At 36.8% G+C, this 12,555-nt stretch overlaps 1 protein-coding gene and 1 long non-coding RNA gene across 2 annotated transcripts; both read right to left on the minus strand.

The window, feature by feature from the left end:
- Positions 1 to 4,878: 4,878 nt before the first annotated feature.
- ctsll (cathepsin L, like) lies at positions 4,879 to 7,510 on the minus strand. The gene is made up of 8 exons (XM_057353457.1): positions 7,324 to 7,510; positions 6,962 to 7,085; positions 6,602 to 6,724; positions 6,351 to 6,503; positions 6,029 to 6,253; positions 5,706 to 5,874; positions 5,429 to 5,546; positions 4,879 to 5,342 (listed from the first exon to the last, which is right to left on the minus strand). Coding segments are annotated over exons 1-8 (1,014 nt in total). The 5' UTR covers positions 7,326 to 7,510; the 3' UTR covers positions 4,879 to 5,242.
- Positions 7,511 to 10,855: 3,345 nt separating this feature from the next.
- LOC130566188 (uncharacterized) lies at positions 10,856 to 12,309 on the minus strand. Its single transcript, XR_008964435.1, has 3 exons — positions 12,117 to 12,309; positions 11,245 to 11,568; positions 10,856 to 10,967 (listed from the first exon to the last, which is right to left on the minus strand). It is a non-coding gene; the product is annotated as an uncharacterized LOC130566188 (long non-coding RNA).
- Between the last annotated feature and the right edge of the window lie 246 nt (positions 12,310 to 12,555).

Consider the following 12,555-nt stretch of genomic DNA (forward strand, 5'->3'; position numbering starts at 1 on the left):
TAATTTCAGCCTTTTCCAGTCTGTTTTGTTTTCATCAGTGTGTGTTTGTGTTACACAGCTGACCGTACAAGTGACTGATTTTCCTCTGACAGGAGCTAAAGTGCTGATACCCGACTATTTCACTCCTGCTGACCTTAAAGGGGCAGCAATATGCACGCACGCATTTACACATGCTTAGACCACCGCTTCAGATTTCTGTGTTATAATGACACACATTCATTAACCACCATTGTCTCATTGGAAATCAATTGATCTGCGGGTTATTCATCAAGAAAACAGACAGGCAAACAATCCTGTATGGACCACAATGCCATTGGAGGTTGTGCTGGGAGGTTTTCTTTAACCCCATTTGTTACAGTCTGTTTGAATCGTAGTTAGGAAAATATGTTGGTGCACCATCTGTTTAAAAAAACGCTTACCTTTTGTCTACTTTATGTGTGTAAGAAGCACCAACATTCACTACAAACTGGCAGGTAACATTATAAGTCATTTTGACTAGCTGTGAGGTTGCATACACATGCCCTGCATATCTCCATACTACATAAAGAGCAGGACAGCCTAATGGAAGACGTTGAACAGAAGGAAGCAGATATTTAATGCAATAATAAGGAGCGAATGTTTGTCTAAGCTTGTAAGCACAAGCTCTATCACCCTAGCCCGTAACTCACATACACGCATATTAGGCAACATCCATTAATCTAGCTTGTAATATACACACACCAAACAGTGTCTATCAGTCAGTTTTGCAAGTAGATGACAGCGAGAAGAACCTCAGCATGCTAAATTACCAGCCATCAGTATAAATGATGACATGGAAAACGAGAGGAGGAAAGGGAGAACAAGTTGGCAGTTCGTAACTCTCAAAGCGATCTAGATGAACATATCCGCCGTTAAACTGGAGTCTGATGTGGTTGTGAGAAGATAAGTCACATCAGAGAGTCAAACGGAGACGAGAAGAAGCTGAGAGAGAGAAAACAGAAGGGAGTACACGGAGGGCATGGGTGGGAAGGCTGGGTGGAGTAGTCAATAGGACAGCTGTATATGTGTGTGTGTGATGGGGCCATAGACCCGAGCTCTGTTTGTGTGTGTCAGGGGGAGTAGTGATTAATGACCCACAGGCCTTGTTTCTCTTCCGTCCTTCCTCAGCAGCGATGTCACACACACACCGTCACATGTCAGCCTAATGGACATGGGCAGACAGTGGCGGGTGCTGCCCATTCCTCTAGACTCACGCACACACACATTAAAACACGCGTGCGCGTCAAAAAATACCACGTAAAACAGACAATGCAAAACGAAATGAGACAAAACGCGTTCGTTTCGTGCACCGACTGTGTCGAAGTAAGAAAACGAGAGAAAAAGATGTTGTGCGTCAGAGTAAAAGTAGAATGTGCGGCTAAGAGAGAGAGAGAGAGAGAGAAGTCAGTGTTTGCATGTGTGCTGGTTCCCAGCCCTGTCAGAGAGCTGTCAGACTGTGATTTATGGTTGTGAGACTCACAGCAGTCTTTGCTGCCAGTTCAGTATTGTTACAACTGACATCTAATGAGGCCAGACGTGCTTTCAAGCACAGCACTTAACACAGGCCTCCATCTCCACCAGTCACAAGGCTCTTTTCTCCTCTTCTCTCACTCCCATTTATTTTCTGCATCTGGGGTGGCGGACCAGGAAAAGGAGGAAAGGCATGGTTCAGTCGTGAAAGCTTACAAAATGGAGAACATGGAGGCTTTTCTTGCCTCTCTCTGTCCCGCCTCCTTATAGAGCACCACGAAAGCCCCCACAATGGCAAATTAAAGTAGAGAGGACCTTTATGTGATGACTTTGCTTTGAAAGCCAATGCTTCACCGTTTCTCTACGCCATTCAATTTTTCAACTCCGCTCCAATGCTTAGTAATTGTTTGGAGGATAGTCGGCGCTCCGGTCTAATCATATTGGTGGCTGTGTCATTTTTAAAGAGAGTAGAGTAATGCTGGATGAGAGCTCCTTGGCTTTGACTTTTCCTGATCTTGGATTTCTGCTCCGCTCCTCTTCGGGCTGCTAGCTTAGTCAGGACCCCTAGCAGTAATCATAAACAGAGCCGCTGGCAGCGGCACCCACATACTGCGCCCCCTGCTCCGGTTCCTTGTCAGACGTGATTAATGGCACACGGGCCCGGTGCGCTTTGCGTTGCCAGTTCCAGCGATGTTCCCCTGATACTTAATGAAGTCTGACAAACTTCTTTTCCCTCATTGTGTTCCAGTTATTTTCCCCCGCTCCATTTAAGAGAAGCCCAATGTAGCTAAATTTGCCACCGCCGCAAAAGCACAGGTCACAGTTTTCATATTTATTGTGTAGTCGAGGTGCACGGGCTGTAGCGCTGCTGGCAATGTCGTTGGTTTCTCAGGCAGCTCATGTTCTTCGTACTTCATCATTGTTGAGTATTTTTTATTTCGGTCATTAGAGGTTCCACAATAAAGAACTAAAGGTCACGCTGGCAAACAGGCCAAAGTCTGTGGAGTCTCAAATGGACGGATTTCACTTACTTCCATGCAGTGGACTATGCATTCCTCTCAGTAATGTATGTATGGGGAATTTTTTATAAACTAGTATAAAAAAGCACTATATAAATACACCAACAATATGTATCAGTTATGTTTAGACTGCTGCACATAGGCAACAAAACACAAAATTTCAAATTCATTCAATACCAAGTATGAACAACAGTATTAATTATTTTGGAAAGACTATGTCCTAACCCTTTTAAAAGTGAGAAATTGTGTAAGATTAAAGGTAAAAATACAAAAAAATAAAGAGATATAATAAAAGCTAACAACAAAACTCAACTGTTTTGCTGCAATGTTTTTTTCCCTTTCTCCCTACAGCATTTAACTTTAGTGATGCACTTACTCTTTACCACAAGGGGGCTCTCTTGTGCAATTTTAAAATTGCCCTGATGTAGAAATCATTTTTATCAGGTACTAAAAATCTCTCTGTATGCTTGAAGATTGATTTATTATGGGTATTGATTAAAAAATGTTTTGGTATTATATGTTATAGCACCCTTGGAGCTCTTAGGGTTAAAAGGTAAGACATAATGTAAGATTAACATTTAAAATATTTTAAAGAAAGAAAGATAAAAGAAAATCCAACAATACAACTCAACAACTATTTTGCTGTAATATTCTTCCCCCTTTTTCCTACAGCATTTTACTCTTTAGTGAAGCACTTGCTCTGTGCCACAAGGGGGCTCTCTTGTTGGAATTTTAAAATCATCTACTGCTAAAAACCTTTCTCTATACCTAAAATTTTTTTTTAACATTTATATTTACTTACATTTTAATGGAATTGGAAAAATTACTTTGAACTAGTTTATCTCATTAAAATCAGTACATTATATGGATGACGTAAAAAAACTAAAGGCTACTTGGGCATTTTGGTTCTCTGATGTTAGTAAAGTCTGTACCAGCAGAGGGCTCTCTGGTAGTATAAATATTTATTTTATTGTTTTGTCGTAATGATTATTAAAATATAATTTATGACAAAACATTCTTTTGACAGTAAACATCAATTTGCTGCTTTATCAGGAGAAAAACATAGAGCATTACTATACTGTACAAAAACACAAAGGCCCTCTAGTTTGGGGAATATAACACGGCAGTTTTATACATAGGCTACATAGAAACATTACGTTCCCCATCAGGAACACTCTTTTTATCTCCACCAGTTGCATGTCTTACATGCCAAAGAGCAAAATTCAAATACCGACACCGCACAACCTTCATTAACACAATTCCAATACACCACTCACCAATGACAATATGAAGAATTGCCCAAAATAAGTCATAAAACCATAATGATAAAAACGTCATTAGGCTGAAGGTTGTAAGATATATCTTATCTAGCTAAGCTAAAACTGGATGACCACGACGCTAAAAAACACTTAAACTGGCTGAAGTTTTAACCTGAAGCTGCTTACAACAGCAATTGAACGGCAAAGGCAAGCACATGATTCAGAACGCATGTAATGATCTCTCATATTTACAGCTCAAACTTCAAAGCCAAGCTATGCAGCGTTGTGTCAATGTCTCGGTTTGTAACTTTTGCCAAGTCATGGATTTAGTAAAAAAATCAGCTAAGCATTATTTTGAGATAGGCTGCGATTTCCAGAAATAAGTTAGGCTACGACACTCAACATTTGAAGCTCATTTTTTAAGATATCAAAACTTTAGCGCTCCGACACGTTCATAAATAGTGCCAAAATTACACACTTTGCGCACGCAAATGTATTGTGCCTACGTCGTACAATACCTTACTTTCCTGTGTCCTTGCTTCATGAACTGTAGCTAGCATCTGCAACACCTCTTTATCAGTAGCATGGCTGTGGCCTGTGGTTATCATGAGTGTCTGTGAGGGGAAAACTTTTCCACATAGGCAAAGTTTCATGTCAGCACCTAATGCATTTGCTATTTTCTTATTCTAGTTATTTTTAATACTCCACCCATTTTGTTTCGTGTTTGATAAATTATTTCTTACACCACATTTAGAAGCAAAGATTCATTTTCTTAGGAAAATTAATTTCATAGTCGCAATTACACCAACCTGATCTCTGCACTTTCTTAGGGTGATTCGTGCAATAAAACAAAATGTCTATTGAAGTAATTCGACAAATAACCAGACACGGCATAAAAGAAATTGGTCTTCTGAGGTTATCATTTTTACAAGGGTGCCACGAACAATAGTAATTGTGCTCGCAACAGCAAACATGCCACATGTATTAAATTGCAAAAAATGTATAGATTATATAAACAGTTCATTTGACCCTTTTTAACACTGGCGATTTTGCGGTGTATAGACCACACCATTCTTTTCTTAAACATACAAACAAGAGTCAAATATGTTTAAATATTTTTAATAGTTACAAGTCAAAAAGCTCACAGAAGTCCATTTTTGTAAACATGGTTCTTACATTAGACCTGTAATACAAAAAAATATTAAAACCTCATAAAATGGATTTCACTTTTCAGTGAAAACGTAATGCACTGATCAGTTTACAAGTTTCAAAACCTTGATAGAAATATACCGCCTACAAATATATAAGGTAGTATGCCAGTCTAAAGTGAGTCTAAAAAGACTGTTCAAAGGAAATACAGTGAAACTCAAACGGCAATCTAAAAACACAAATTAAAACGCCTAAAAATAAAATAAAATAAAAAAGTAGGACGGTCAGTCTTGTGACATCCAGAATGCAGAGAACAGTCCAGTGGCATTACATGAGAGGATAGCTGGCTGCTGTTGCAATTCCACAGTGGTTCTTTCGATCTTTAGCAATGTAGATGTAGCCGTTGTTTCCCCACTTCTCAGTCCAGCTAAATTAAGATTTATTGAAAGATACAGTTAGACTGCGTAGAGTCTTATTAGCCCATTATGCAGTTAGCTTAAAGTGGGAAAATACCTGTTCTTGACAATCCAATATCTTTTCCCGACAACATCTTGACCCTCATATCCATAACCAACTACCAACACTCCATGATCAAGCTCTTCACTGCTGCACTCTTTTTCATAATAGATACCTAAAGTTGAGAGTTGAAAACAGGTTAAGTCACAGAAACTAGTTCTTTGCAAGACCTGCAAGCCTTACAACAGGCCATGATGCACAGACATTCCAAAAGAAATGTCTGATTTTAAGACATTGCCTTGCATGCTTAAACGTCAAAAGTTAATTGACTTACCAGACTGATAGAACTGAAAGGATTGATGAGCAGCATCAATAGCAACAGCAACTGGACCCACAGAAGCAACAGCCTTCATCAGAGCATGTTCTTTACCACTGGGAATGTCCACAAAACCAGTGTCATTTGCAGCATTGTATCTGGGGTCATAGCGGCATGGTTGATTATCCTGAAAGTGAAGAAAATTACACCTCGAAGTTAAACCATAAGCAAATATTAATGAAAGCAAACCACTTATAGGAAAGACGGTCTTATGGTGGGGGCATGATTACTTTTAGGTTTTGGGCAAGTCCATAAATAAAATGAGCACGCCAGAAACTCACTTTTGCAAGGTAGGGATAAGACTCCTCGGAATCCAGCCCATTGTTGTCCAGAACATACTGGAAGGCCTGGTCCATGAGGCCTCCGTTGCAGCCATGATTTCCCTCTGGCCTAGAACAGTCCACAAAGTTCTGCTCGCTCAAAGACACCAGTTTACCAGTTTTACGGAACAGCTGGCCCTCTAAGGCCCCTGTAGAGCTGAAGGCCCAGCAAGAGCCACACCTTCCCTATTAAAAAGCCACAGAAATGTCAATTCCGTATATAAAAGCAAGCTTTAGAGATGTTTTTAGCACAGAGAACCACAAAAACAGCCTTTTGTCTTACCTGGTCTTTAACAGGAGTTACATAGCCCTTCTCTCTCCAGTCAACCTGTTGGGGTGCTTCAAAGAAGCTGGGCTCCATGAACAGGGAGCCCTGCGATTTCCGTCTGGGGTTCGGCTTATAACCATTCACTGCCAATCTGAACTCCTCATTTGTCTCAAAGAAAATCAAAAGGTTAATAAAAGGTGTTATTTTACAAAAAGGCTAATGCAGAACTTTGATAAAGCTACGAGAATGAATAGTAAAGGTCTCACCAGGTCCCCAAACTGGTTCATGCCTAGTCTGAAAGCGTGTTTGCCCATAGAATGCTCGAGATTGTGAAGCTCAACTTTTCTGAAGTTCTTCTCCCACACCATTCTCCTCCAGCCCTCTTCTTTCTGAAGAAAATAGACATTCAAGCCACTGCAGAATAACAAGTCAGCGCTCCTTTGCCATAAAACATTAATACGCCATCACATTGCATATATGACGCTATATGATGTCACGAAGACAAATTCCTTGTGTGTGTAAAGCACACTTGGCAAGAAAGCCCTTTCTGATTCTGATATGTACCATCTGTTTAACATGTGCATCTTTCATTTACCAGCTGAATGGGTTACAAACTTAACACCAACCTCGTGGTAATTTTTTCCATGCCAGCTCTTCCATACGTGCCAGTGGTCATCTAACTGCTGGTCTAAAGTTGGTGCAGCAAACGCTACACTCATAAAGAGCGCGAGGACTGAGGCAAACAACATCCTGTTGATAGAGGCACATGAGACAAGAATGTAGGAAATTCACGATTACACAGAATTACAACTGATTGCCAGTTACGCGCAATGAAATAACAATCTGTTCAACTCGTATTCGAATGATACGTGAAGTGATTCCTCTTGTAACTATACTAAAATAATTGGCATCGCCGTTTTAAATAGCTGTGTAACCAATGTACTATTTCACTATAGTTGTCCACCACAAACAAAACTAAAATACTTACATTCCACTGGCAGATGAGACGATTGATTTTCATTGTTTACAACGGAGCGGTTTTTAAAGCGCGGCTGACGGCAGACGGGCTCTCTCATTGGCTGACGGTGATGAAAGGTCACGTGTTTTCGACCGTTCACCTCATCCAGTTGAAACCGAATCCCATCAACGCGTGTGATGAATGATCCAGCGTCACGAGACCCACACTTATTACAGCTGACCATACTTGTATACTTATATACTTGCATGAAACGTCGTTGTCCATTGATCATAACTTAGTTTAATAGTTTGTATTGTATAATACAAAATTAAACAAACTTAGAAATTGAGAGACATTTAAGATGATTCATGGAAATTGTGTTTAAATAACATCATATTTATTTTTTAACTGCCCTACTGGCACTTGCTGTAACAAATGTGTGCAATTTATTGGATTTGTTTGAATCAAATGTTTTAAACACATTTATACAAACATGTCTGTCTTTACCTGTCTATGTTTTTTTTTTCATTTTTATTTCATTTGTTTGCGCTTATCTAAAAAGCATGTACTTTTCAATCAATTCAAACATGCTTAGACAGAAATGTTGAAATAAAAGTGAAAACACTTGAAAATGAAAGAGAGTAATGAAAGAGAAAAATCAACAGCTATAGCATTTTGAAGCATAATCGGTCTTTTGTTACTCACATTACAACATGTGGAAAAGGGGTGTTTTGCATAATGATTTTTATGAGGTCAATTCAATGCCACATATATTTGCTAAATAAAATGAAGTTTTGCAAAAGAAAAAGAAAAATTGAGCAAAAATAAATACAATTGCAAACAAAAATAATGAATCGCAAAAGAAAAAAATGATTTTGAGAAAAAAAATAGGTTTTGCAAACAAAAATAAAATTTTGCAAAAGAAGATAAAGTATTGAGAAATAAAAATAATTTTTGCAAAGAGAAACTTCATCAGAAATTATTTTGCAGCACATCATAATGGAGCGATTTTAGTCTCATTAATTATACACACATAAAACACGATGTACACTTGCCTAGCAAGTTTCACATGCATAAAACCCAATTCACGTGCACAAATTATATATATGCATTCACAAAAACAATTCGCGTGCGTAAAATAAAATTATATTCTCATAAAATGCGTTTCACAAACGCTAAATATACAATTCACAAACGTACCAGTGCACAAATATTTTGAACGTTTATCATGGCATGTGAATGTGCAAATCGTCACTCACGTGTGAATCGCCTTGGATTTGTGTGTGTGTATTTTGAGACTCTCTTGGCAGCGCTGTCCCTCCCACTTGAGTTGTCATCCTGTTTAGCCAATCAGATTCAACCTTACCATTCAACCAATCATAATCATGGAGAGCGCTACATTTTTTGGCTGAAACTCAGAATTAAAGGGGCGGTGCAAATGAATTAGAAGGTTTTGCAAAGGAAAAGATGTGCTGCAAAATCATTGCTGATGAAGTTTCTCTTTGCTAAATTTTATTCGTTCTCTCAGTATTTTATCTTTTTTTGCAAAACTTCATTTTCTTTTGCAAATATATGTGGCATTGAATTGACTTCATAGTTTTTACCCAAGTTTAATTATTGAACAAAAATCCATTTAATAGAGGATGGCAACCCTCATATTATTAAAATCTAAAGGGCTATAGCAACTATGTGGTCTGCACAGCACTTAACATTTTCACATAACCTAAAGACTGTGCAAGATACTGTGTCTCTTTTTGCTGATTATATTATCAAGCCTTGATTATATTCTTTATATATTTATGCCCTGTGTATATAACATTTACATTGTTGTTTATTTGTGCACTCATTAATATTTGTTGAGATGTGGACTCTTACTCTTATGTGTACAAAAAAAACTAAAATATTGCAGCTGATGAGTGACAATAAAACATATTCTGCTCTATTATTTTAACTGCGTTTAGAGTTTTGCAAAAAGTTTGTGGTACAATTTCAAATTAAGTGTAAAGTAGATAATGTGCTTGCAATTTTGCAGACTTGGTCAAAAGATTAGTTATATCAGTCAATACTTTTTTCACTTGAGTTTCACTAAGTGAGCCACAAGTGTCACTTTTCATGTCTAAGCAATTTTAAAAACCTGTACAGGCCATGCAAGTGAAGTCAAGAGATAGTTGATAGAACTGTGGTGAGTTTTTATAGTGTTTTTTCACGATTGTTAAGAATGAGACTGAAACAGACTGTTTATTTAATCTTGTAAAGCTGTTGCCAAAAATCTACCATTTTGTATGGATGTATATTAACTAGCATTATTTGTTTAAGACATCTCATATTTACTCTCACTGTTCTCAAACAGTTGTGTCAGGATGACGTGAGTCATGCTGACTTCAGTAAAATAGCTTGGTTTATTCAATATAAACCCCAGATAACTGCTAATAAACCTAACAATGCAGCACAACTAGAATAGAGTCTTCACAACTGAATGTTTTCTATTTTAGTTTGCATCACCACGTTTAATTCTGTGGCTTTGTAACTCTCTGTTTTACGGTCAGTATGGTGTATCTTCATGTTTCAATAGGAAGTAATGGTGATGTGTTTATCTGTGACTGGACTGCTTTGTGTGATCATGATGTGTTGGATCAATTTGACCAATCATCAGATGATGTCATCAAATCTTAAAAGGAGCCAAATGATCAAAGATGAAAGAAGTTTATTTTCTGTGATTTACTGATCTGATGTTAAGCAATGACATACATGAGCTGACTCACAAAGTTAAAAAGACAATCCATGTTGAGAAGTTAAAATGTTTTATTGTTACAAGAGTCCCTCAAACGAGTACTGATTTGAGTTTGTTCCTTATAAAATTAAGAAAGCATTCTTATTATCACCTTTATACGTTTTATAGTTTAAAATACTGTAAAAAACACTATAGTAATACTATAGAAATACTGGATGTACTAATTGTAAACCTGAAAATCAAAATATGGAGACAAAAATATTTTTTAAAAGAATGCAAGCTGCTGGTTGTAGAGTGACAATATAATCTTGTTCTTTTTTCTTTCTTTCTTTCTTTCTTTCTTTCTTTCTTTCTTTCTTTCTTTCTTTCTTTCTTTCTTTCTTTCTTTCTTTCTTTCTTTCTTTCTTTCTTCTCTCTGTTACATCACATTTTGTGCAGTGCATGTATAGTTGTTGTACATATTAATGCTGTAGTGTTCATTACAGATGTACTGAATGAGGTTAAATAACTTTCAGGTAATTTCCGTCAATCTCCTCTTCTTCTCTCTCTGTGTGGTGCTGTTGGGGGTCATGTCGATTTTTTCAGGACAGATGTTTTTAAAGGGCTTTTTTAAACAATGTGCACCAGATTTCTCTTTTAAGAGAACAACAATGTTTTCTTTGCTACATTAAAAAAAATGAGAACACATTTCAAATATTTATGTGTTTATGCCATATGTCTCCACATATTCGTATTTAACATCTGTCTACAAATAATCTCTGCAAAGTGTAATTGTATCATCTGATATACTATAATTATATATATATATATATATATATATATATTTAGAATGTGAAAGACTTTATTACCTTATGGCAAACAACTCCAACAATACCACATAATACTGCTAAACCGATGCCACAAGTCAATGAGATTATCAATATGACTGATGAACTGGATGGATCTAAACACAACAAAAGAAAAGCACAATAATTCGTGCTAGAGTACTGTATGCTCTGAACTTTTCGGAAATTCTTGATAGTGCAAAGATTGCATGTGCAGACAGACTATATTTCGACATGTCTTTGAATTTAACTCATGACATTGTGTTAATGAAAACTCCTTATTAGAAAACATGTCAATTATAAATCAAATTTTATGTTTATTTTATAAACCAAATGTAAATAACTAACCAAAACTATGTCTGGTGTAATATGCAGAATATCATTAAAGATACTCACTTTTTTGTTTTGTCTCTCTCAGTAGCTTTATTTTCCTCCTTAGACTTCCATTAGGGAACGTTGTGAGTTTACAGCAGTACGTCCCAAAGTCACTCTCTCGTATTTTGTCCAGTACAAGGCTGTGGTTTGCTATTGGGAAAAAGCGGCCTTCATAGCTGTTGTCCTGGATATTAAGTCCATATGTGGGGCTGAACACAAGAACTTTCTCATGTGTACACCTGTTCAATTCTGTCTGGGTAATTACCATGCTTTGTGTAACATTAAAGCTAAAAGTAGCTCTCCCACCCAATGGAACTTGGATCACATGCTCATCTGTAAAAACCCCTAAAAAAGATGACATATAAATATATACAATTGCATTTTGAAATTATAAAAAAATGTTGAATCTGAACAAACATATGGTAGGGATGTCACACTGTACAGTCTCTGAAAGTAGCTGTGATTTTACACACCATGATTATCTATGTTATGTTAATACGACATAATATAATATTGCAATTTTTTGCCTTAAGAGCCACATTGGTCACAAACAATCCACACTCATATTTAGAAAACATAAAATAAACAAAACAATAAATATTTGTTTATTTATTCAAACATTTTACCACTTAATTTTGACACCTAATATACAAATACAGTATTTCTTAACAAAATCTTTGCTCTTTCTTGTAGTTTGTTTGCTTAATTATTTTCTTTCTCTATATGAATGCCTCATTCAGTGCGAATCAAAATCATTTTTAACAGTGCTGTTTAATTGTTTATGTTTTATTACAATAAAGTGCAAACATGTTTAAGAGTAAGATAGCCAAACCTCTCACTGTGTGTGTGTCTGCCAGTTAAATGTAATCTCCTATTTAATTCTCTCATGCTACCTGGTAGAAGTGTTATGAAGAGCCTCAGTAGATGAGTCCAGGGTTGCCTAGTTAGCAGGTTGATTTGACCGATCCTCATGCTGTCTGGTTGTGTACAATGGCGTCTAATGCACATTCTAAGCACAGAAAGAAACTAACCATCAAAACAACCCCGACAGCTCTATAGTCCCCAAGGTGGGGGCAGGGACAGATGTGTTCCTTTCAAACAAACAACTTCCTGTAAAGTGTTGAAATGTCAACTAATAGTATATTATAGAAGATGTGGTTGTATTTAAGAATATGAATTGGTTTTGTTTTAATAACTAAAAACTAAAATGTATATATAACTAAAAATGTGAACAGCCCATCATTTTAATAAAAGATAAAGATATTCATTTGTTTCTGTATCTTTTTCGTGTGCTGCTCACTTATTTCGTCAAAGAACATATGCAACTGAAAC

Source organism: Triplophysa rosa, linkage group LG2, assembly GCF_024868665.1.
Source record: "Triplophysa rosa linkage group LG2, Trosa_1v2, whole genome shotgun sequence".
Taxonomy (NCBI): domain Eukaryota; kingdom Metazoa; phylum Chordata; class Actinopteri; order Cypriniformes; family Nemacheilidae; genus Triplophysa; species Triplophysa rosa.

Bases quoted from the DNA above. Each gene is read 5' to 3' on its own strand.
- ctsll (XM_057353457.1), bottom strand. The intron at 6,725-6,961 runs GTTGGTGTTAAG...TATTTTCTTCAG, and splicing joins ATGGAAAAAATTACCACGAG to AAAGAAGAGGGCTGGAGGAG. The intron at 6,504-6,601 runs GTGAGACCTTTA...ATTTTCTTTGAG, and splicing joins TGAACCAGTTTGGGGACCTG to ACAAATGAGGAGTTCAGATT.